Source organism: Diadema antillarum, unplaced genomic scaffold, assembly GCF_040938485.1.
Source record: "Diadema antillarum isolate AM-2024a unplaced genomic scaffold, OU_Dant_1.0 seq00000563_RagTag, whole genome shotgun sequence".
NCBI classification, from domain to species: domain Eukaryota; kingdom Metazoa; phylum Echinodermata; class Echinoidea; order Diadematoida; family Diadematidae; genus Diadema; species Diadema antillarum.
The window spans coordinates 1,331,710-1,358,937 of NW_027271502.1; the positions used below are offsets into that span (position 1 = coordinate 1,331,710).

Genomic DNA, 27,228 nt, shown 5'->3' on the forward strand with positions numbered 1-27,228 from the left:
ATATCCGGCCCAATGTCAGAAATATGCACACACAGACACACACAAACACACACAGTGTACGTAAGTGTTTCAAAACTTGTGAATCTTTCTCTGCCTGGGTCATATCATTTCAGTAACATCATGCTCTAATTTAAAGGAAACCAAAACCCAAAGAGCAGTGTGGATTGAGTGAAAGCAGCAACATCAGCAGAACAAATCAGTGAAAGTTTGAGAAAGATCAGACTAAATCGATGCAAACGTTATGAATTTTTAGTGTTTTGTTGTTGTAATGACTGGATAAGAAGACAACTAGAGTTTATGACGTCATGTGTGGACAACAATATAAAGAAAATAAAAGAAGAATTCCACAAAAATTCATTTTTCATGAAATTAACACACTCCATCAACTTGTTACTCACATATGTCAAGGGTAATATCATTCCCCCTGCTTTCTGAAAGAGGTAAGTCCAGTGATCTTTCATTAAGGTAGGAAAGTAAAAGTACGTTGCATTTTCTTTATATTTTCTTTATATTGTTGTCCACACATGATGCACTAAACAGAAGTAGTCTCGAATTATCCAGTCATTACAACACCAAAACTTTAAAGATTCATAACTTTTGCATCGATTGTCAGATTTTCCTCAAACTTTCACTGATGTGTTCGTATAACATTGCTGCTTTCACTCAATCCACATTGCTCTTTGGATTTTGGTTTCCTCTAATCTCCTACATGATGAGGTGGACCTACCGTTTCCATAAGTGTGAATAGACAGTGCCCGAAACCTCTTGGAGCTAAAAGATTAAAGGCATAATATCCATTTGCAGATGAAACAAAATCTCAGCATTAGTGCTTCAAAATAGTTCTAAAATATGAGTTAGGAATAGAAACAACCAACTGATGTAAAAATTTGAGCCAGTATAATCAATGTTAAGTATTGTGAAATATACAAAATGCAAACAACTTTATGATAAAAATGTTGCCAGACTAAACCGTCTACAGTCATGGTTTAATGAGAAAAATATGATTAATACACCTCCTTTATATACATTTTAGGCTTTAGTGCGTAAATTCATATGGTAGGATGTTTTGTGATACAACAGACCTACATTGTAAATGCATCAGATGTGATATCTTAAACATTTTTTAAATCAATGTTCCAAAAGGTAAACAGGACCTTTAAATCATACCACTGTCCTAAAGGCCCAAACATTATGCTAGAGATGGCACTCGATAAAAGTGAATTTCCTCTTTAAGCACCCAGCTGAGCTTCTGTGGCGTGCGAACACCTCCTCCACTCAGTTACTTAAACAGGTGGCCACTCTTCCACCTGCCTCCGTTAACAAGGAGGGGTGGAAGGAGGGGAAGGTCCATCTGCTATTACCCTTGGGTCATCAAGGGTCACAGTCAATGACTCATTTTAAAAATATATATATGGGGGGGGGGGGGGCGGCTATAAAGAGAAGAAGGCTCTTGGAAGCCTGATTAGAGTATTTACTAATCCACACAACAATGATAACATCTAAATACTTTGTAGCTTGCACTGAAGGTAAAAATCATCTTAAACTGCATCTGCAGTGACAAAAAATGTGTTGTAATGACAGGTGACAAGAAAATGACTGTTGTGATTAGAATTTGTCGCTAATTATTTGTCGCAAATAATTATACATTGTAGCTTGCACTGTAGGTAAAAATCATCTTAAACTGCATTTGCAGTGACAACAAATGTGTTGCAATGACAGGTGACAAGAAAAGGACTGTTCTGATTAGAATTTGTCGCTAACTTGCGTATTAAAATTATGCACAATAAAAACATATCAGTACAGAGTCACTCATCCTGAAATACAGCACATTGATAACATCCAATATGGGGACAGCTGTTTTGATGGTGAAATCATCTGTTGAAAGTTAGAAAGCATTCCAAGTGACAAAAAAAAGATGAGATGAACTTGTAATGAATAGCGGTACCAGATCACCTAAGAAGAACACAGCAAACTTGGGGGCTTGCCGTGGGGGAGGGAGAATGTTTATTTATATTCTGTTACACTGTTGGTCAGGGAAAACCATGGATCCTATCTTTCTCATTCTCACATTCTAGTAAAGTCTTGTTGACCAGTATTGGGTAATTCCGTGAAGTTGGGGCACAAAGTGTGACATTTTAGCATATAACTCAATACTAATTATGCTATACATATATTGTTTATAGGCTTTACATTTGTATTGAGACCATACATTTTCCTGGAAATTTTGTGCCATTCAGACTCAATTTTGATGAAGTTATTAAAACGATATGTAACGGTGTCCTGTAGCATCGTGACATGTCCATGTAGCATCGTAATAGTTAAAATCTGGTCCTAAAAGACAAATTAATGCAATTACAAATTGTAGCTTGACCAAAATTTGATATATAATGCATAATTACTAGATTAGTCAGATAGCTAAATATCTTAACTCTCCTTTCCACAGTTTTACTTTTACAAGAAAATTACACAATGTGTCACTATGCTACGCGGTGTCCACCAAATGTCACAAAAAAGGACACCGCATAGCATCGTGATACATTTTGTAATTTTCTTTTAAAATTAAAACTGTGTACAGGAAATTTGAGATATTTAGCTATCTCATTCATATCTTGTAAATGCATATTGCATCAAATTTTGGTCAAGCTAATTGCCATAATTTGTCTCTTAGGACCAAATTTTAAAATATCACGATGCTACATGGACACGTCACGATGCTACAGGACACTGTTACATATTGTTTAATAACTTCATCAAAATTGAGTCTGAATGGCACAAAATTTCCAGGAAAATGTGTGGCCTCAATGCAAATGTAAAGCCTACAAACTATGTAGCATAATTGATATTGAGTTATGCTGAAATGTATTTTTAAAATATCACGATGCTACATGGACACTGCCCCAACTTCCTGGAATTACCCTATTACATTGCACACGATTCTCCTTCAGGGTTCCGTCACGGATTTAAACGTAAAACTGACACAAGAGAGTACTTTCTGGTGTATATCAACTCTGATGAGACATTGTCTGGTAAGATTGCAAAGCCAAACTATAAAAAGTACTTGTGTAGCAATCAAACATGCTGCAGTATTTTGTAACTTTGTGATGGTCACAGAAATGATTTGTATACGATTGTGACATCACAACTTCTGAGTCATGCCTTTCAAAGTGATGTGGTACAATGCTGATATAACTTTTTATTATCTGTGAAACAATTTAACTGAATCTTCACAGCTATGTTAGATACAAAAAAGAAAAAGAAGAAACTTTCTGGTGTGCCTTGAATGAAGGCTAATTGAACAGGGCATTGTGGGTGTTTTCCATCCGCTGTAGGGGGGCATGATGGAGGAGATGGGGCAATGTAGTGGCACCACAGCCTAATTGGTTGCGGATCTCTAATGAATTTGATCATCATGGATCATCGGGAACAAAGAGTAATTATAGCACTGCCTTACAAGCCATGTAATTGAGCCATTTGTCACCGTAATTGGCAAAAAACAACTTCCCAGCGCCGGTGGCGTGGGCTAGCACCGCCAAAGGTGGTGCATAGTGGCGCCAAAGGGCGAGGGGGGGGGGGGGGAAGCAGTGAGGCTTCTTCATACATGTGGGCAATACCAGTAGGGGCTGAGTGGTTTTAGATCTACATGTATACGCCTTGGTTCTACTGCCAAGGTGTGTATAGCGAGGTGAAGTCAACTTCAAAGATGCTAACTATAGCAATCCAAATCATGAACAGGGAATTTAATTTCTACAATTCATAGCTTTGTACTTGAAGATCATGGGCAGTTTTGTTATCAAACATAAGTCCCAAGGAAGAAATGCAACTGTAACCTACTGTAGGCCATATCTTCAGTGTCATTTTGCAGAGTGAAGACAATGAAACCTTGCAATGGTACTCAAGCCCTACACTTTCCATTAACAGTAACAAATGTTAGAATACGATGTAGATCAAGGTAATGTTGTCAGATCAATGATTGTGAGACAACAATGTGGCACTGAAATGTGATTAAATTTATCATCATTTTTTTTTCATCCAATGATACCCTTACTCTGTCATATCCAGGTCTACATTATACACAATAGTCTACTATACATTAAAAAAAAAAATGATTTCTTCTTCTAATTTACAGCTGTTGCTGCTTCTTAATTTAACCCCTTGAAGACTAGTCCCGAGTATACTCACGCAGGTGTCTGGGAAACGTTTGTTATACTTACATCAAAATCAGTTTTTCCTCAACGGGTTTAATAATAATCGCCAAAAAAAAAAAAAACATACATATATGCAGAGCTCTCCTTTTGTGATCTGATTTTGATTTTGATTTTGATTGAAAAACTATGCAAAGGTTTTTGCAGGAAACAACTATATGTAATCACACATGCACATAAATGATAACTTCTGCACTGCTGCATGTGTTGTAATTATGACCATTTTCCCTGCAGTATTTCTGGTTAAAAATAAAAAGCTATAAATACAAAGCATTACTAAAAAAAGGGGGTAGCACTTGTGAAAATGGGTCGCCATTGGTAGTCAGTTCGGGAAAAAAAAAAGAAAGAAGCTAAACACATTTTATGCCTCATTTCCGTCTCCTCGCACGGTGGCGGAGCGGGGAAGCGTATCCAATTTTGTGTGCAGCCATTTATTAAATCAAATCAAGAACGGTTACTGGAGCTGTATGTAACTCTGCGGGTACTAACATACATAATACGCAGGGTCCTTTTTTAAAATTTGGTCTACAGTATCAGTCTTATTCACACATCACACCTCATATTACAGACATGATACCTCTATTTTATTTCTCTTTAAAAAAAAACCAAAAAAACTTTATTGCTCTATCTTTTTCTCAACATGCTATACATTTTAGATGCACGTTACAGATATATTTTGACAGACAACATTGAAGTACATTATGTTCATGCTTTGGATTTCATAGCTACACATGATTTATTAATTTCTTGTATTACACTTAACTGGGAAAATCATCTTATTTACTTTAACAAAGGAACAATATCATGAAGTAAAGCATTAAAATCTTTATGTGAATCTTATATTTCAGTAACCTTCATTTTCAGAATGCGCAAAGATCACTCCAACAAGATGGGTATACTTAAAGTCCTTTTTTTTTTAGCTTCACATTAAAGGTCCAGTTTACCTTTGGGAGCAGTGATTTAAAAAATGTTCCAGATATCACTTTTCAGTAAGTTTTGATGCATATATGTGTAGGTCAGTTGTATCACAACACATCCTACCTTATGAAATTTTTACAATAAGGACTACAATAAAAGGATATGCATCACTATTTTTCTCATTAAACCATAACTCTAGATGGTTTAGTCTGGAAACATTTTTTATTATAACTATTGTTCACGTTTTGTATAGTTAACTTAACAGTACTAAACATCAATCATACTGATTCAAATCTTTACATTGGTTGTTTCTATCCCTAACTCAGATTTTAGAACTATTTTGAAGCACTAATGCTGAGTTTTTGTTTCATCTGCAAATGGTAAATTATGCCTTTAACATAATATTGGGGAACTGTTAATACAATACGGATGCAGATGCTGTGGTTAGGTTTCAGTGAATGGCCACATGCATGGTTATGGATTCAAGTCTCAATGTTGCTTCCCCACTCTCCATCCAAGAGAGATTAAAAGAGGACAATAGTGGAACAGAAAATTGCAAACTACAGGCGTAGTACTAACCGCCTAAAGCAGAACTGGCGTAGCAAAAACTAAACAGACCAATTGTAGCTGGAAAATTGTTTTCAAGGTATCTACACCTCTAGTGTTCCAGAAGTGACTGAATAGACAACTTGAGATAACCACATGTATACATAATTTGTAAAGTGAACACAATTTATTCAGACTTAAAGGAAAATTCATCCAGATATGATGTTGCTTTATGAAAACAGATAAATCACAGACAGATCAGTGACAATTTGGGAGCAAAAAAATTGGACTATGCAAAAAAGTCATGAACTTACAGGCATTATTTACCATTTGAAGATGAAACAAAAATCCAGCTTTAGTGCCTCAAAATAGTTTTAAAATTTGAGTTAGGGATAGAAACAACCAATGTTAAAATTTGAACCAGTGTAATCAATGTTAAGTATTGTTAAATAAACAAAATGTGAACGATAATTATAATGAAATTGTTTCTACAGTTGTATACCTAACCATCTACAGTTACGGTTTATTGAGAAAAATTGTGATATCTCCTTTCTATATTTCAGGTTTTATTGCTAATTTTTTATTTGGTAGGATGTTTTGCGATAAAACTGACCTACATATTTGCATCAAATGTGATAACTAGAACATTGTTTAAATCATTACTCCTAGTGGTAAACAACACCTTTAAAGGTTAGAGAGAAAGATAAATTGTAGGTGATGAGCAGGCCTCCATTCAGTTTGTCAACAAAAAGTCATACATTTTCATTTTTTTTTTAAATCTTGAGATACAATTTCTCTTCAGACCTGTTATCAGTTAAAAAATAAGATTAATTACATTTTTACATGTCCTCCTAGCAAATAAATTCTGTCTGTGCCCAAATATTCAATAACAATGAAAATTAAAATTCATTTTTTGTACAAAACAAACTGGGAGCTGCTCAACACCAATATAGATTAAGAGCTTCATATTTGTTTTACTCTAAAACTCTTTGTTTTACTCTAGTTGTAACTCTTGAATAACTTTTTAGTGTGTGTGATTTTATCCCAAATTTTCACTTACAAGTTTATCCCAAATTTTCACTTACAAGTTTGTACCTACTTCTCTGATATTTCTGTTTTCAGACATACCAACATAATAATAATGATAATCACTGTATCAGAGTGCTCACTCTCAACTCCCCAGGGAGTGGAGAGAGTGCTGGTTAGAAATAATGTATCTATTGACTGGGGTAATAATAGTCTGTAAAGCGCATTGAGATACTTAGCAAGTGTGAAATGTGCTATACAAAACCAGATTATTATTATTATTATTATTATTATTATTATTATTATTATTATTATTATTATCATTATTATTATCATTATTATTATTATTATTATTCTCATTCTTCTTCTTCTTCTTCTTCTTCTTTTTATTATTATTATTATTATTATTCCTATTATTATTATTATTATTATTATTATTCCTATTATTATTATTATTATTATTATTATTATTATTATTATTATTATTATTATCATCATTATCATTATTATTATTATCATCATTATTATTACTACTATATTTATTATTTATTTGAATTTCCCTTTAGGCCGGTCACACCTTATCACAACCACAACACACAGCTGCAGTGACACAAAGTTGAAGAGGCAGGCAGTGTCCAGAGATGCAGGGAGAGAAAAATACTGGGCCAATCAAAACTCAGCGACAGAATGAAAGCGACACTCGCAAGGTTGGAAGGAATGGTTCTAGCATATTGGTGCTTTACCCCTCCAATCTCTTACTGCTCTTTCTCTCTCTCTCTCTCTTCCTCCCCCTCTCAAATTGGCTGTCTGTCCCTTTCTCTCTCTCTCTTCTTTCTCTTTTCTCTCCGTACAGAACTCATTTTGCAGGGCTCATTACGTGCATGCTCATAATATAGTGGTCCACCGCAGCATCGCCACAGATCCAAGGTTACCAACAGAACTTCTTCAACTCTCTCTATTTGTGGTGCTGACTTATTCCCCATCCCTCCCCCCCCCCCCCCCCCCCACCCTTTAGCCCCCTATTGCATTTTCTTTTTCTATACGGGGGCGGGGGAAGGTTCACGATAATTTAAGGGTGCATATTTACACCTGAAGTTGAAAGTCAAAGCAAAGACAGCCCTTGAACTAGATTTTCAACTCAACTGATACAGTTTTGCAGGCAGCTCTAAATTGCTAAATGTGTCCTAATACATAATCCATTGCCATACATACCAAATATATGGTGTGAAAGGCGCGACCACTAAGACTGACCCAAACATCCTTTTTTTTATTATCTCTTTCATATATTAATACGAAAATCACAATATCTTCCTTGTTAATGCAGATGCTCTAAAGTATAATAATCTATTGTGTGCGTCTTTCAAGTACATTTTTTTTTTTTTTACCCTGGCGCCATCTTCTAATCAATCTTGCTCTGCTATGCCCTCTGGTTCTATGACTTGGTAATGTCTTGATCAATGAAAATTACATCAATTATTTTGCTCTTTTGAGCAACAGTTTAACAGTCGGTTTGTCCACAGTATGTTAGCTTTTTGAAAAAGCCCCTTTCAGACACTACTATTGTATTTGTACATTCTTCCACAATGTTTTGTCTGTGATGTGCTCCATTTTCACAGTCCACATTTTTAGCGCAACCACAGCTAGGGGAAAGTCATGTTACCGAGTGAAATTTGTGTTGCTTCTTGAAACAGAGGGGTTTTTTTTTATGGTGGGGGGGGGGGGGGGGGGGGGGGAGGAGGGGTAGGAGGGATAGGAGGGGTGAGGGCAGGGATTGTTTTTTTGTTTTGTTTTTTACTCGAAGCAATTTTGTTTCCATGTATCTGACATGGTTATTTTCCACTCCTTTGCAGCTCTGGATACTTTGAATACTGGAGCAACCATTGCCATGGAAACCCATCCGGCAAGGAGGGAGGATGCGGACAGTGGTCTCTCTGATTCAGTTTTATTTTTTCTTTCTTATAAATTTGTTTCAGTGTATCTGACATACTTTGTTCTCCACTGCAATTGCAGCTATGGAAGCTGATTGGAGCAACCATCGCCGCGGAAACCCATCCGGGTAAGGAGGGAGGATGCGGACAGTGGTCTCTCTGATTGAGCTGGGAAGAGGCGCTCGAACCGTGGCGGAAGGTGATGACGGACAGGAGGAAATTAACCACCGAAATGAGAATTCAAACACCATGAGGGTACTGCTCGCACTCACACCCGGAAAGAAGACTGCAGTGCCTCTCCAACTTCCAATTCCCATATCAAATTAGATTGGGCAGATAGCTATCTAAAATATTCCGATTTTTTTTCCCCCCCATTTACACTTTTTCCCTCCTTTTCTCTCCATCTCATCAGATGAACTTTGGAGTGATTAGAGTTGGATGGACGGTGACATCGGGGGGAGGAGGGGTTAATGGATGGACATCTGGTAGGTAGCTTGAGCGCTCCCTACCAATCCTCATCGAAAGGAATTAGAGAATGAACGTGAAGCAATGTTTGTTTATCTGGCTGATAGAATGCTAGAATCACGGAAGTCATTCACCTTGTGCCGTTTGGCGTAGATGGCCAAGTCGGGGTCGCGCTGCACTTCTACGCCAACATTTGCAGAGAGTAGGAAGAGATATATATATCACCTGCCTCTTTCTCTCTTAAAAGTGAAAGTAAATCCCATACTTGGACAGAGACAATAAGTTATGTTGTGCTGACTTGGAAAAAAATGGAAAAAAAGGACATGTGACCTTCTAGCTCAAAACCAACAAAATACATAGGCAAAAAGTGACTTTTCTACATAGTGTAAAAGAGTAGCTGTAAACTTTTAAATGAATAACTTCTTGAAATTGAACCATTCTAACCCATTCAAAAAGTGACTAAAATAAGAGAGAGTTAGGAGGTGCGGTTTCAAAGAAAAGGGTCACTCAGGTATGCTGTGCAGCAGCGTCAATAGAAACAAGTTCTATTTCATAGTGAAAGCAACACTCCTGTCCAAAAAGATATGGTCCACAAAAGCTGCTCATATCTTGATTTCAGTTTTGTTTTAATTACGTCATCTAATTTTGATAGTAGGTAGAAAAAATGTTATTCTCCGAGGTAAGACGAACTCGAAAAGTTTGCCAACAATTACAGAAAATCATAATCTGTGACTTTTTGTGGGTCTTGAGTCGGGCGGTCACATATGATGTGAACAAATATTTGAAAAGGTTTGAAGTATGAGATATGCTCACTTGTGATGTTGACTCACATCAACACAAACTAAGACCAGGCTTTTCCAGACATAACGTAAAAAAAATCAATCCCATAATTCATCCTGCTTTGACGGTCACTCATGAGCAAAGTACCGCCAAATCAAATTCTGTGTCAATCTCATTATCTGCAAAGTTTCACGCTCACGTACCTCAGCATGCGAACTACCTTGCCAAAATGAGCTTCAGATTCAGCCATCTTTGTACTTACACATGTAAATGAACAGTTTATCTTACCTACTGTCTCTATGTACATGTATTTACCTATTTATTTATCTACTTTGCCAAATACAAATTACTGTAAAACACAATATACAAGTACTTGCGGCATGAAAATTTTGCGAATTTGAGCCGACGACCTTTCTTGCAGCATGAAATTTTGGCGAATTGCCACGGGCATCCAATGCATAGTGTGTAGGCAAGAATTTTCGTGTGCATTTTAATTAAAATGCACGCGAACATTCCTCGTTTCACAGTTAACTATTGAAGTGTAGATGAATAAGATTATATTGCAGACATAATGCCCAGGCAATGAGAAACAGAAAAAAAAGGGGGGGGGGACTGATGGACAACAAAAAGAGAAAGGAGTTGTAAAGTGAGAGATAAAGGAGATAAAGATAAAGATAAAGAGACAGGGTAGAGGGAGACAGATGGAAAGAGAAAAGTGAGAGATCTATACAAACTGAAACAGGGTGCTGAAAAGATCCCTAGCTAGCTACATTGTACCACAGACTTCGCTGGAAGAAGACAGAGGAGTATCCAGGCAAAATAGAGAAACCACACAAATAGGCCAATAAATCAGACAAGAAGAAGTGTAATCAAATGCGTTGTGTCGCAGCGGCACGATTGGTTTATCAGGTGTCGGGTCCATTCACCCGGCCGAGCGAATCCAGGGGCTGTCCCCTGTTTCGGGCGACTCTACAGCACTTGGCACCTTTTGGCCATGAACTCCCTTATTAGGATTTGACCCAAAAAGCGTTTCCCTTGCCCGAAAAAAACAGTCTGACCACTTTTGCAGTGGTGAGGGTTGTCACTGAAGTGTAAAAGTAGATGTACTTTTTCATTTTGTGATATCAAGGTATTAAAAAAAAAAGGATCCACAACTCTTAAAGCACACCATAGTCTTGAATTTAAAGTCAATGTCATGGTGAGAAAAAATTTTGAAAAATAGCTAAAAGAGAATAAAAAACAAAAGATATTATTACATTGAAGAAATTGAATAAAGCTAATCAAATACACAACATGAACACATATTTCACTCTAGGTTACCTTACTCCTCATTCATAAAGCGTTCATGTTACAATCATTAATCTGACTTGGTATGTCTGTGTTTGACTTTGTATACTAATGTGAAAAGCAATGCATACTCAACATCTTGCAATTATGGGCAAATTTTAGTTGTTTTCTCCTGATGTCAGTAATCACACATCATCGTCACCATCATCATCAATACCACAGAGACTCCAACTCTCCCGTTTTCGACAGGAGATCTCCCGCCGAAAGCCCATTTTTGCAAAATCTCCCGTTCTCCTGCTTGAGATTTGATTTCTCCCGCCCTGGCTCTGTGTCTCCCAGTGGAAAGGATTTCTTACTTATTGCTATCGTATGTTGAAAAAACAAGCCTTAGATAGCACCAGAGAACATCTAGAACCCTAGGAACTTCGCGCTTTGCACACATCAACTTGGAGTCTCCCGTTTGCTAGGGGTTTCGGGCGGGAGAATCTCCAGATCAGAAGGTGCTTCGGGTTGGAGTCTCTGATACCATCACCAATATCATCACCCTCATCATCGCCACCATCAACACCATCATCATCATCATCATCCTTATAATCACCATAATCATGGTCAAATGCACAATCATCAAAATCGTGCCCAACACAATCACTGAAAACATAATCATCCGACAATCAATGTCATCATCATTGTCACATCACAAAATATATTTTTTGTTTACTGAAGATGCATTGTCAGTCTGCACACGTAAGAGATCTATGTCTCCCCATGCAACGCTTGCTTTATTTAAAGGGTGTGTACAGTTCTTGTTGAGGTGAGGATTTAGCTTTTGACGTTTTGCAAGATATTCAGAAACCACTCTATGAGATGTCAAAGAGCATGCAATTCTAAAGGGTATCAAAAGTTTATTTGATTAAAATCTGTTTTGAAATGGCTGAGATAACCAAAAACAACGCGAAACAAAGAGATCCCAGCCTACAGATCGTGGCCTGTCGCCTTTTATTATGATCACTTTTTGGGATATCTCAGCCATTTGAAAACCAATTTTCATCAAATAAACGTTGAATCCTTCTTAAAATTACATGCTCTTTCATATTTCATAAGAGGTTTCTCCTTATCTCACTTGGGAATGTTATAAACCTGAATCCCCACCTCAACCAGTACTGTACAGTCCCTTTAAGCGGCATGAACAACTGTGGAGCTCCGTTGAGACTTACCCCTTTAAGATTATGATCTTGGAGGGCAGAACGCAGCTGAATCTCAAGCTGGCCAATGGCGGTGAGGCTTTCCTGGATGGTCTTGTCAACAAACACGTCGGCCCCTTCCAGAAAGCCCTGCTTCAGCCTCGTGTCAACCTTTGGGAAAATCAGAATTGGAAAACAGTGTTTGTTTTGCCTGTTAATTGATCTCTAGACAACACTCTAACCTCACTTGCTTTCTCAGAGTAAAAACAACTGGATTGACAATATGAATACCGTACTCGCCGGCGATAAGGCCGCACCAGTTTTAGCAAAATTAAAGCTTGGGGTGAGGCCTATACGCCAGCACAAGCAAATTACTGTATTATCTTTCCAACTGAAGAGTATCACTTTCCTAACGGACAAACATAATCATGTATGAGATTTTGCAATGTGCCGATTGTTATGGTTAGAAAACCTGTGCAAACACATATAAATAACAAAGTTTCTCACAAAAAAGAATAACATAGAAAGGTAATTAAGTTTTGATCAGAACAAAATCCCTCTGAATTCTTTTTTTCCTGTTTTTCATCACCAAAGTTGGGGTGCGGCTTATCCGTCGTTGTGGCCTCATCGCCGGTGAATATGGTAGATTAATGAAAATAACACCCCAAACACCACAATCGACAGCAATTACTACAGCAATCATCATCATAGTTATCACTGCTCTCCTCCTCCTCCTCCTCACATTTAGCATTATTGTCATCAGAATCATCATTACAATCTTCATTCAAGCAGAAACATTTCAATGAACGCATGAACTGAAGTAAATGTTTTCAAACAAAATGGAAGATGGTAAATTTCTCATAGTGAAATCAAAGAACAAGATGATAGCTTTAGCTTTTAAAAACTTTGAAATGTCCTTTTTTTTTTGAAGGAGACAGCTATGTACCGATATTGTAGAAACTCCTGAAGAGAACTTGCCAAATTGTAGATTACTTCTACAACGTCAAGTGCAAGACCATGCAAATTACAAAAGCATGAGGAAGAGGGGATAATTTCTAAATTTTACCGGTATCACGAGCCAAACACAGAGCTGCAAATTTTTAAAGATGAAAGTCCAGGTAAGAGCAGTCAGAGAGATACTTGTGTGTTACATGTATCTCAATCTGCAGAAATGATTCCCAAATTAGGAAGGCTTTTATGTTATCTCAATAGGACATGAATATAAAATTGCTGGCTGTTTTTATTCTTTTATTTGTTAATCTTTTTATTATTATTATTATTACTATTTTTTTTTTTTTTTTTGGGGGGGGGGGGGTTTCCCGCAGAATCAATGAGACCAGGCAACACTACATTAATGATAGCCCCGAAAATCAAATTCAAGAGGGAAAAAAAAGCAAACTAAATCCATTTTTGTTTATGAAAAATTGTTCTGTTTCTATTTTTGTTTTATGTAACTTTGTTGTTCATTACATCACATTTCACTATTCGTTCATCTTTTTATTATTTGGAAGGCAATTTCAAACTGCCTCTTGTTAGCCACTTCTTGCATAGGGGAAAATCATTCAAGGGATCTGTACCACAGTCAATTCACTTTGTGCACCATCTCCCAAACCCATATCAAGACAACTACCCCCAAGGTCAATTACACATGTACCTCCCCCCTCCTAAAAAATAAAAATAAAAATAAAAATAAAAATACTGGTTAGAGATAAGGTTAGGGTTAATATTACAGTTAAGGTTAGGTTTTGGGTTAGAGTTTGGGTTAGGGTTAGGATTAGGCTCAGGATTAGGATTAGGGTCAGGGTCGGGGGAAGCATCTGGGGTAATTGCCAAGGGAGGTAACTGCCATAAATCCCCCGCGCCCTCACCTGATCTGCCTTCTCGTTCTCATCCCCGTCTCCGATGGCCCAGCAGGGCGTGTCCGTCAGGAAGCAGAGCTCCCCCAGGAGTCTGCTGAGGAAGGCTAGGCTCTTCTCCACCTGACCAGCTGCCTGTCTCCCGTCGCCATGGTTACTCCTCATACTCTGCTGGTCAAACAACAACATTGATGAGCAAATCACATGTACACAGCCTCTCTGAAAAACAATCTCTCACCTGATACCGAGCTTTATAACTCTGTGACTAAAACAAAATAAACAAACAAACAAACAGTCCGACCTCAGTTATCTAGCCACATCAGGACCGGTAGGCATCAGTGTAAGTGATTTGACCTGATAAGAGAGCCATGCTCATATGTACGGTAATTTCTAGCATGTTCTGCTGGCATTTACCTTCTCTTCTTTCATTTACTCTTTAAGGTGTCAGAATGGCATATCAGCAACATCCATGCCATTTAACCCCTTGTGTGCTTTGATTGCTGACTGGGACAGAAAACTCCATTGTATTGTATACCACTGTAAAGTTTATGGCAGTGAAAGGGTTAAAGACATACTAACTAGTTAGGTACTTCCTTTGCTAATCATAGTTTGCTTTGTGGGTGACAAAATGTTTCTCCAAACTGACAACATCACAGGAAGCAAGAGAATATTAATCAGAGGAGGGAAGGTTGAGGTGTGAATTTTCTTCAATTTGTCTCCCTCTATGAATGAAATCTGTAAGATCGCAACTGCTGATCTGTAATTTAACTAACTTACATGTCAGAAAAAAGGAACCACAGAACCACAGGACTTAAACCAGTCATCTGCAGGAGATGACAGGTTTGAGTCTGACGTGGTTCCTTTTTTCCGACATGTTTTTTAATTACAGATCAGCAGTTGCGATCTTACAAATTTCATTTGAAGAGGGAGACAAATTGAAGAAAATTTACACCTCAACATCACAGGAAGTTAGAAACATTGCTCTCCTTAAAAGTTTTCTTCTTCTGACAACTGTACGGTAAATGTATTGAACTCAGTCTCCAACATTGCTACTGACTCCACAGACGAAGGAAGTTGACATGATGCATGAGTTACTGCCAAACCAGAAGCATTCCTGGCATAAAAACCCTTGCAAATTGGAGCTGACAGCCTTTTCTGGAGCATGAAATTGTCACAAATTACCAGCCAAGAAAAAAAAAAATATGAGTATACTACATGCACTGGATAGTGTACACATAAAATGTTGCACGTATTTCAACTTCGCAAATCATGGTTCCTCACAAAATTTGCAAGAGTTTCTGGTTTTACAGGTCTTGAGTGTTCAGCAAAACCCACTGAGTGATAATGAAAATGTCTATGGGTGCAGGCCAGTAATGGTCAATGAAGTGTCACTTATTAGTCAAATGGACACAAATCCCTTTTAACATCATATTTAAAGACACTCATTTCAAAGTATTTTCCTCGTATCTGGTGATAAAGTACTTAAATGTGAAAGATGAAAAAAAGAAAGAAAAAAGATTGAAGTTTCACTTGATATTGATACTACATGAAAAGAGGAAAAATTCAAAAACTGTGTCCAAAATACTAAAACGAAAATTGGACATTGATCTGTGAGTATCATTGTAATGAGTTGGATTTAAAATTGAAAAGTATAATTCTCATTTCCCAAGGCCTTCATGTGGTGGTGGTGGTAGTGGTGGTGTTGGTGTTAGTATTGCTGCGCTGCAAGACGCAGGTGAAGGAGAAAACAAATTAGATGACACTCTTGGTGACTTAATTAAACGGGTACTGAGGTAAGTACTACACCAGACCGCGTTGTTGTTTCACGTTCGTCAAAACCCTCAACGTGCAGCACCACCACTCCATCTCCTGAGCGCCTTAACAAGCGAGTTGATTAAATTTTCGCCGACCAGTAATCGAGTTAAAAGGGAAGTAATTGAATCACTTGGGGCTCATTAAGCCTGTCATAATTTTGCAACGCACCGCATCGCGTGGACGGATCGGACAGTTTGCCGAATTAACATTACTATGCCAAGTCTAATCGCTAGCCAGGATTGGTTCAGGCCTATTTTCAGACAATGCGAAGATTCTCTAACAATGCTATCATGCACATTTCATACATATCCAGCCCTAAAGATGAATATTGGTAGAAACTAGATAGTATATAAATACTTCTTAAGCTACACTAACACCACCTCTCCATAGTCAGCTAACATAAAGATTTGCTAGGACAAATTCTTGGACAATAATCAAATTACCTACAAAAATCCACTGAATCCTAGAATAACATGCATATGTGTGATGAACAAACCTGTTATTTATTTAAAATCACTATATATCAGCGTCGGTGACAAAAAGAGCATTGCGCCCTTTACTACAATGCCAAGATTAAATCACAATTCCCAGAGCCGAAAAAGATACAAGTTATACAAGGTAAGGGCAGTTGGGTGACAAATATGACACTTCACTTTGAAAAAAAAAATGAAAGCTTAATATCTTACCTAATATATCAGAGCATACCTCTCTCTATGTTTCAAATGATGTGATATTCAAGGGATGTGATTTTCACAAGTTCTCGGCAGAAATGGTAACGGGGCCAGCGTGCAAGGGAGGGTTTGGGCAAAATAGCACTCAAGTGGAGTTAATTTGAGCTGTGACTGCTGTCAGTGAATATGAAATAATTTTTACAAAACTCTGGATAGGTTCATCATTCACCATCATATCTTTTTAGATCTTCCAATCCCATTGCAGATAGGAAGAGGGAAGAGTATCACAAAGAATAAAAGTCACTTTTGTCAGGACATTTGAAGTGAAAAAGACTCGATGTAGCGATACGGTCTAAAAAATGCATTATAATTAGAGTAAGGAACCAATGAACACCACTGAAACTGGGATAGGTAGGGCATCTTGTTTTCTTTCTATTTGTTTTGTTTGGGTTTTTTTGATGGAAAATGCATACAAGATGCATATGTTTCACTGAGCGAGATATGCAACAACATTATAGATGTTGATATCGCCCAAACATGTGGCACTGGGCGTGCTCACGAAAAAAACCAACAAAAAAACACAACAAAACAAAACAAAAAGGTAAAACTCCAACTTGGTTAGATACTCTAGAACCAGGCTTTTCAACTTTTTTCAACCCGAGGACCACTTTGGCTCCTACAAACTTTTTGGAGGCGCACAGTTAGATTGAATATGAATCTTTTTTATTCAACTTTCAGCCAACACCGTAGACCTCCTGCGAGAGCTTCATGGCCAAGTACGGCTCCAGGTTATCAAACTCTCTCTGAAACCACACGAACCACGTATCTTATGAAAGGAAACAGTCTGAAACACTTTCAGGTTTTCTGCATAGCAAATTTGATTGTGACTGCAGCATGATCATACACAATTTTGACAACCACATGTAAAACAAATTGGGGTCGGATATATTTTTAAGGTTAATAGGCCAGTTAAACTCCATGTAGATCACACTATTCACCCACTGGGCTGCCAAGTTTGATAATAAATAATCCCCTTCAATTCAATTCAATAGCCTTTCTTGTCTTTCTTCAGGGGGTTAATCATTCTTCTCGAAAAAGACGGAAAGGCCGACTTGGAGAAGGTGCGTACCTGGAGTAATTCGTAAACCTGGGTGGTCAGCTCCTGACCGCAACTTTCAAGGGGATGGGCCAAGCTCTGGTCAGAGTTTGGCGAGCAGGGGCGCTCCTCCTGCCTGTCCGCGTCCATTCTGCGGACCAGGGATGACCAGACACCGGTCAAGCTGGTCAGGAGGTCAGCGGACGTGGCGGCCTGAAGAACAAAGGCCTCGACATCGATGGAGCCTCCTGGTTCAGCAGCACAAAAAGTACAGGAAAATGTGAAGAGTTTAAATGCAAAAATCTGATACATCCATTTTATCAACTTGAGATATTTGAAATTGTAGCTGCTGAAAAACAAAGAAAATAGTTACAAAACACATGTGATACTTTTAATGATATCTTCAAGAATATTTCTTATTATGCGCAGTGCGTTAACAGTGAAAAGATTTAAAATTTCTCTATTTGATGATGACCTTACTTTAGAAAAAATAAATAAATGAAAATAACACTTCCTGCTTTTCTTATTCAAAACTCTGCATATCATATGATATATTATATTATATACAGTTGTATATTATATCCAGCCTCTCAGGAGAGGCTGGATTTTCTTTGTAAAGTCAATACAGCATAGCACAGTGCAGTGCTGTACAAGCAGAAATGTTCATGCTTGGCTCAGTAAGGTGAATCATGCATGCTTTTAATTTTGCCAAATTAAATATTTATAAGTTAGCATTACATATAACAAACAAATGATTTGCGTGATTTTTTTTTCACTAGTTTCATGTTGCATAAAATGCACTTAAAACTTCAACACCACAAAAATTCCCACTTTTACAGCGCTTGATGTCATAGCATTTGATTCCATTACATGTAACTTCACTACAGACTGTATATCATAATAACATTCTAACGTAAAATTGGCATCAGTTGTCCTTCGTACCAGGTCTTTTGAAGGCCTCATCGCGCTTCCCCGCCCACTCCCTAATGGTTGTCGTGGCAACTAGCAGTCGATGCATGGAGTGGATGGTCCTGTCCGCCAGGGTCGGCTCATCCCCGCCGACCTTCGACCCTCGTCTCATCACGGACGTCTCCAGGTGGCGGAGGCAGGAGGTAGTGATGCAGTCCAGGGCGTCGCCCGATGCGGAAGGGAGACGCCCCTGAGAGGAGGAACAGGATGATGCGGACGTCGACGCCCTTGAGGATGATGTGGAAGATGTGCTACCGGATGGAAATGAACGCTCGCTGCTTGTGCTATCAAGAGGAGGACACAAAAGTGACAGCGAAAATAATGAAGAAATGGTCTTGTATACCAAGGGAAGCCTCTTCAGCACTGCCACTTCTCTCCCAGAGGACGCTGCTTATATCGTTTTACCACCAACCACTGATAAGTAACCATGTGTACACCAAGGGTCCATAGGGACATCTTGGGTAAGAATATCTTACCCACAGATACAAGTACTTGGTAGGAATTGAACACAAGGCCTCAGTTTGAAAGTAAAAAATACCATCCCCCCCCCCACACACACACACACATTTCAATAATTTAGTTGAGCAAAGATAAAATGACAGGTCCAGTAAGGCATTAGTTAGTCCATTACTTTGAATAGAATTAAAGAGTGCTGTACTCAACAATGACAATGATAACAACAATGATAATAATAATAATCATCATAATAACAGCAACGAGTATAATAAAACCAATAACATATAAAGCTAGACAGATTGTAGATATAGATATAGCTACATTATGTTAATATGTGGTGTCCCATGATGACGTTACCCTAATAAAATCATGAAAGGAAGAAAAATGTGCATAAAGCCGATCTTGCCAATATAACCTTTTAGGTTTTTCTCATTTTAAATTTTGGCTTTTGATATTCCCTCGCAATGACACAATACAGGCCAATAATGTATCGATTTAAATCTTACCATCTGGTCTATTTATATCTGAACCCCCCCCCCACAAAAAAAATAAATAAATAAATGAATAAAAATTATTCCTGACATTATATGGCTTTTGTGGGGACACGTCACATATATGTGACCGTGCATCACAAAACCTACAAAAAGTCGCACCCCCTGATTTCTTATGCGAGGACTCAAAAAAGGTGAAACGGGTCAACCTAATCAATCTTGGGTTTTTCATATTTTCTGAAAAGAGCCATTCTTCTTCTACACTATTCCTAATTTATGGCGACTTTTTGTTGGTTTTGTGATGCAGGGTCATATATATGTACTCACTGTCTGTGTGCAATGGGTGAATCCAGCTTGAAGTCTTTTTCCCACTGTCCAGCCTCGGCAGAGAAAATCCGATCTATCTCCCGGTTGCTACAGTTGCCCTGGTAACAGAAAAAGAGCGGACTGGTCAAAGTCACCCGTACTGTGATGACTCTGTCTGCACAAAGAACTTTCAGTAATTGACAGGCAAACAGAAGAATGTAAATATTCATTGTTTGCCAGAAATAACAATTTTGCATCAATTAATCAGTGTTTTAGTTGTAGTCATGATAACAAAAAGGGTTTTTTTTTTTTTAAGTCATGGCTTCTGCTAAAACACGGATTAATCGGTGCTTATATTTATGTCAATGTAAGGCAATCTGTCCAACAGTTGCAATAAAAACAACTTGATGCAAGAATTCATTCATTTGAAGGAACAAGTAAAGTTGTATAATTTTTGATTTAATGACAAGTATCATGTTTCTGATTCAGCAGCCAAACAATTCAACACATTCAAGAGGGATACAACTTCATCAGAGTACTGTGATGTCAGATAATGTGATTTTAATCAAAGGTGACTGAAGAATAAATAATCCAAAGAACTGAATATGCTTACTTGAAAGGCCTCCCTCATCTGAAGTAACTTCTCCTCAAAGACATCCAACGACCAAAACGTCATCAACCCTTGCCTCGTGTCATTGACCCTGACAGTGACCTTTGACACTGAGGCATTGACCGCTGATGTTTCTTCATCATGTCTGCTGAAGATCTGAAATGGAGACAGAAAGCGCTGCTTTACAGAGATCATTTGGTTTTGGTCGAGACCTAACTTAAGGTTACTAATATTCTTTTGTGAGATCATGAGAAACCTCTTATGAGATATGAAAGGACCCGTAATTCCAAGAGGGATTCAATGTTTATTTGATGAAAATTGCTTTTGAAATGGCTGAGATATCCAAAAACAGAGCAATCCTAATGAAAGGTGGGACCCTACTTTAATTAGGATCGCTTTGTTTACTTTTTTTGCTGTTTCAGCCAATCCAAAACCGATTTTCATCACACAAACTTTGAATTCCTCTTAGAATGCTATGCTCTGTATCATTTCATATGTGGTTTCTTGGTATCTCACAAAAAGTTAAAAGCCCAATCCTTTTCTCCACCAATACTATACTATTCTTTAAGCACACACCTCAAATAGACTTATCTTATTTGGACTGCATGCCTGAGGGTGGGGGAAAAAAAATCAACATGTGAGGTTTAAGGTATTTTGCTGATGGATTACCTGCATGAGCCGATCATAAGACGACAGATTTGTTATCTTCATCTTTGTCTTTTTCTTCAAATCCTCACAACTTCTGCTGCCATACCATGTCATAAGAGAACACAACCAGTAAAATGTATTGCAAGGAAGAAGGGAAAGGAGGCACACAATTATAAAAATGTTCAGGGGCTCTGATAGTGTAACCATAGTTTATAACAACCCAATAGTGAGGGGCTATAGAAAAGTTAAGGGGGTGGAAAGTACACCGTCAGGACATGCAAAGTGGTCAGTATGCTGATGCTATAGTTGATTTTACTTGCCTGAACATTGAGTGGCAGGAGGGCATTGATGTTTCTCAAATGAAGGTGTGAAAGTAGCTGTATTGTGGCAGGCTTTCAGATGTGAGAATATCTGTATAGTCGTACCACCTCGTCAAAGTAGAGACATTAAGGTTGAAGAGGAGAAGTGTAATTGTGAGTGAGTGTGTGTGTGTGTGTGCGTGTGTGTGAGTGTGTGTGGGGGGGGGGGGGGGGGGAGTAGGAAGTGTTTGTGTCATGACATCAAACTCACATGAAGTTACTAGAGTGGAAGTTTCCAGGGGGCATTTCATGTCATCTAGCACTGAACGAGGGTGGAATTTACCATCGGTGCAGCATTTGCACAGTGTAAACGACATATGTTATGGGAGGAAAAATCACTTTGGTAAAAATTTTGGCAGGGAGGTTTGGAAGGTTTAGACGGGGTGGAGTGTGCCGGAGGTAAGAATGCTGGCAGAGAGGAGGGCATTGTGCTCTCATCGCCATGGTGACACAACGATTCAGACTCACCATGTTTCTCCCAAGTTTGGCACTGATGTTGTTGGCTTCTTGCAGCCACATGGACAGCTGCAGCAAGTCTCGCCTGTGCTTCAGCGCTGAATCTGCAGATGAAACATGTTAAAGCTACAGGATCATGATGATTGAGAAAAAAACGAATAAACAAAAAAATTTAAAACAAATAGGTGTGACACACAAACATGTAAACAAGTTAATCAATTGCACTGCAGCTTGTCATAGTATAAATGTCAAGTGCTTGCTTTGGCTTTCATATGACCATTAAAAAAAATCCAACATTACAATACAAAAAGGTATAACCATTTATAAATGGGTCAGTGTGCAGCCCTGCCTAGCATTATGCCCTCCACTACTCAACCTACCAACTCTAGCCAGGCCTTTCTCTCTCCTCTGTCTCCGCTCCCTCTGGGCTGCTTGCAGCTTCTCCACACTCCTCATCAGCCGCCCTTTCTCCTTCTCCAGCTCCCGAAGGATCCTCATCTGGTGGGAGCTCCCCTTCTCCAGCGCCCGGCGGGCGGCCTGGGCCTCTAGCTCCACCCGCCTCCTGCTAGACTCCAGCTCCTGCTTCAACATCTGCAAAAAACCATGGCAATGCAAACAACACCGATTCATTCAAATTCATAAAATTTTTCCATTGAGATGTTTTTATTGCGACCGATTGACAAATTGCCCTACAGCGACGTAAATTAGCACTGAATTGATCAGTGTTTTAGTAGTATAGCCATGGTAAAAAATCATGGGGGTACATAACAACACTTGCTGTCGGGCGGAAGCTCGGTGGTCTAATGGAGATGACGCCTGTCTAGAGATCAGGAGGTCGTAGGTTTGAATCCTGCTCGAGTATGTACGCCCATGATTTTTTATCATGGCTACTACTAAAACACTGATCAATTCAGTGCTTATTTACGTCGATGTAGGGCAGATCATCAATCAGTTGCAACACCATTTCATGTTCCATTGCTCCAGTACAATGCAATAAATTCTGTTGCATCACACAAAGCTACGAGATGTTGAAGTTGGAAGGTCCAGACAGTCTGCCCCATCCATTTTTTTTCTAATGATAACACAATATTGGCACCAACATCAGCAAGTGAAAAAGGCATAATGCAATGTCTGAGTACTGAACGAAGTTGTTTGTAAGCAAAATTGTTTACCTCATTGCTGCTGCGCAAATCATCAAATGACAAATTATATTTTGAAAATGCTGATAAATCAACTTAAAAGTCCCACACTTTTATGTATGACAACATCTAAACCTGTTTTTGTGTTTCAATTTTAATCTGTGTGATGATTTACACCAATCTTCCATGCCTCCCGGCCCGCCCTGTTTCAGATGCATTGTTGGATGTCGCGGTAGCAAGGTTATATCTGGTCTGTGTTGCATCTTGCTACAAACCCAACCAGCGCACAAAGAGTGTTTGTATTCATGACCAGGATAAGTGGTGGAAGAAGCACTGTGATTTAAAGCTTGTAAAGCAACCAACCCAGGTCACGTCTTTCATTACGGGTTTTTTTTTTTGGAAGATTTCTTTGCTTATCATCATGTGACCAGCAAGTTGCAGCATCGCAGTGACAACCCTTGACTTTAACCCATCGAGGACGAGTCCCGAGTATACTCGGCTAGGCATCTATGGGAAATGCGTGTTGTAGCAAAATCAAACCGTCCTCAACGGGTTAACGGCCACAAACCAGTCAAATTGAAAACATGACTTGTATTCCTTAATTACGCCAGACTGAAACATCGGACAAGAGCAGTAATGGACAAAATGCACACTTTGATTGCATTGAATCAGTATGTAGACAGCGACGCGAGCTAGACAACAGCAAGCGACATTACAGAGCTATCCCACAGAGTATAGGTGATAGGGCTCTATAATGGTATATTGAATGGGTTAGTCAAATACCAATTAGTGATTCGCTCAAACACAGTCACGTGATGGAGGCACATTGGTTATGTTCGCCCATGGGCAGAACAATTTTGTAATGTTCTCAAATGGAAAAACGTTTTCACGTCACAAATGACAAAAGACACCAAACGATTGAACGATCATAGTTTTCACGCAATCGATAGGATAAATTTGCCTATTCCATACAATGTGAAAAAACAGATTTGACTACCCCATACAATATAACAGACGATGACTTCTGTTGTCGGGAACATGTACCAAACGTTCCACCCTCAGGGTTTGAAATGCTATTTTGGGAGGTTGTAAAAGTATTTCAAATCCTTCGGGAGGAACTTTCGGTATGTTCCCTCCCTCGCCAGTCATCATCTATATAATGTTGCATTGTGGCTGTACCCTAAATTGGTTGAAGTGAGGAAATGAGTGAGACAAAATGTTGGAAAACTGACCCTGTTTTCTTGCTGCAGTTGTTCCACCTTGCTGTCGGCCTTCTGCTTGTAGTTGTCCTCCTTCCGATGGCCAAGCATGGACTGGTTTCTCTGTAGTCGTAGTTAAGATGTGTTGAAAAGTTGCCATCAACATAAGCAAATAAGCCTTTGACTGGTGCTTGTTATCTTTGTTGTATTGTGTAATCCCAATTTTTGCATGACTAATGTGCTGTCCCTCTCCCCCCCCCCCCCCAAAAAAAAGCAGATATATGTCAAAAGTTTGCAAATAAATACCCGTATCTGGCATTAGGTTTTGCAATAAAATAGGTATACTGGAAAAGGAAAAAAAAACTTCAGTCACAGACATGATTACAGTACATGACAAAGTATTACTGCAAGTAGTTTACAAAGATATCAAGGTTCTGAAAACTAAGACAATTATCTCCCTGTGACTTCGTAACTGCATGAATATTTCTTGATCACTCACTATGGGCTGATTGCATTTTCAAGTAGTTATAGATATAACAATCTATGATCAGGTGTAATTACAATATTGCCTAATCAGCTCATATCTTGAATTTTATTGATATATGAAAGTAACTGAATTGTTGTGTTCATGCAAAATATTTCTACACGTGCATAAATTTTCGATACACTACCACAGTCCCTCCCTACATCCATGTATGCAGACACATGCACAGAGTCAGAAAGTCTATCATGACTCATGTCAGAGTGTGTCCAACCATAATCTCACCAATTCACTCTCTAGCTCCTTGATCTTCCTCTCAAAGTTTCTCCTCTGCGTGTCCAACTCTTGCTGGGCAGCTTTCTGTAAGCAACACAGAAATGAGGGTAAATGAATGTGAATGACTGCTTCTGTAACATCACTGAGATTTACACAAATCAGAAAAAGTTTATTTGTAACTTGAGAAAAGAGGAAATCTTTGAAGGCTTCTATGGCAGTAGAACGTTTGGTGGTAGAAGGCTTAACCCTGCTTTGGCTTTGACCAGGGCTTTTGCCCTGAAAAGGGCCTACCCAGTCGCGAAGTCCAGGCAAGCATGCTCTCGCCTTGAGAACACATACCCTAGAAAGAATATGTGGTGCCCCGTTAAGAAATGAGGCAACACTGCCTGTATTAAATTGAAGTACAGGCAAAATCTACTTGCACGTTTTCTACTCTGGAATGACATTTGTTGATTTCATGCAGAGATATTGTTAATATGCATAAGTTTGTTTGTACTGAAGAGTTCAAACTGCCAATCAATAATAGAGTCACAGCCAGACCATCCCCTCCAACCACCCCCCCCCCCCCCCACACCTAAATTTACCCACATATCTCATGATGACGATGCGCTTTCAATAAATGACACTGATAAATGCAGGCGTATTTCGCATTTGATGCAGAAACATACAGGGCCATTTCATCATTCTGCAACCAGTCGTCCTAAACTTCAATCACACCATAGTCCTGAATCAAGAGAAACCTTCAGATGGGCCAATATGACATGCAACAGTGCTATTAGATGTTTGTCATGGCAACGGTGAGCATACCTTGGCCTCCTCGATGCCTTTCAGCATCTCTTTCTGCGTCTGGAGTCTGGCCTCTTCCACCTCCGCCTCCAACCTGTTGGCATGGAGAGCACGCAGTCAAGAGACATAGATGTTAGGACTCAGTTGATTGACAAAGATAACCGTCATTGTAAAGGTGGTGCACTTTCAAGAATGGAAAATCTCGACAAATTTTTGCATGCTTGGGGCTATGAGATGTCAGTTTGAAAAAAAAAAAGTGCATACTTTTTTGCTGCATTTTTTCCACTTTCTTGTGTTATGCCTGCAAAGATGTCAACAGTCAGTGAATTGAAACACATGTTAAATTAAAAAAAGAACATGTATGACTTCTACTACATTGAGAGACACAAAATAAAAAATCCTGGAAATCTTGGCAAGTGCACTTGAGAAGAAGCACAATATAGTCACCAAAGCAAAAGGCATGGTTTGTTTTGTTGTCTCTGTTCTTCAGAAAGTGAAAGCAGTGGCGGATCCAGAGGGGGGCGCAATAAACCCCTCTTTATTTTTCGTTAAAAACAAAAGAAATTTTTAAAAAAAATGAAATGAAACCCGGAAGTGGCACCAGAAATATTAGTCATGCCCCCCCTTTACAGAATTCCTGGATCCGCCCCTGGAAAGCTGAAGCTGACCTGATTTCTCCAAGTTTGTATGAGGTTCACGACTAGAAAATCAAATATTTTTCATAGGCCATTCAAAGATTATTGTTGTCTTTCTTTCTTTCATTTTGGCCTTACTTTATTCTACTCTTCTGCATATATGTCTCATATACAAAAACAGCAGAGGACAAAAAAACAAACAAACAAACACTGAAATATACTTTGAAACAGAAGAAAATTTAGGTTTACATGAGAAGCCATAAGATGAAACATGTTAAAATTTCACAGCTTCAATCTTTTCCAAGCATTCATTCCAAAAATTTTGAGGAAAAATATGACTTCCTCACTGTTCAATGCTGAATAATCATTCAAGCATTTCTCAGATGTTTGCACAAACCCTTATCAAGACAACAAGGGCGAGAAAATAAAAACAAGGTCACAATGGTGTCCCAGGATGGGATGGATAGTCACCTTGCTCCCTGAGAACTGGCCAGCTCATTTCTCGCATACTCAAAGTTGTATTTGGCCTTGTGTCTGGTCCTAGGGCCCGACGACTGGACCTCCCTCGGGTGGTTGAAGCGGAAGTAATAGTTACCAACTACCACACGATCACCCTGGGGGGAGACAGAGAGAGAGAGAATAAAAG

General features: G+C 38.7%; 1 protein-coding gene across 1 annotated transcript in view; it reads right to left on the reverse strand.

Annotated features, from left to right (window-relative positions):
* The window catches only part of LOC139735096 (kinesin-like protein KIF14), a 63,514-nt gene that overhangs the window by 18,283 nt on the left and 18,003 nt on the right, over nt 1-27,228 (reverse strand). The window contains exons 14-25 of the mRNA XM_071645868.1: nt 27,054-27,196; nt 25,969-26,041; nt 25,171-25,245; nt 24,438-24,527; nt 22,447-22,657; nt 22,079-22,170; nt 20,607-20,759; nt 20,015-20,112; nt 18,749-19,024; nt 17,805-18,030; nt 14,202-14,360; nt 12,367-12,504 (exon numbers count right to left, since the gene is read on the reverse strand). Coding sequence (XP_071501969.1) covers nt 12,367-12,504; nt 14,202-14,360; nt 17,805-18,030; nt 18,749-19,024; nt 20,015-20,112; nt 20,607-20,759; nt 22,079-22,170; nt 22,447-22,657; nt 24,438-24,527; nt 25,171-25,245; nt 25,969-26,041; nt 27,054-27,196 — 1,734 coding nt within the window. The remainder of the gene's footprint in view (nt 1-12,366; nt 12,505-14,201; nt 14,361-17,804; nt 18,031-18,748; nt 19,025-20,014; nt 20,113-20,606; nt 20,760-22,078; nt 22,171-22,446; nt 22,658-24,437; nt 24,528-25,170; nt 25,246-25,968; nt 26,042-27,053; nt 27,197-27,228) is intronic.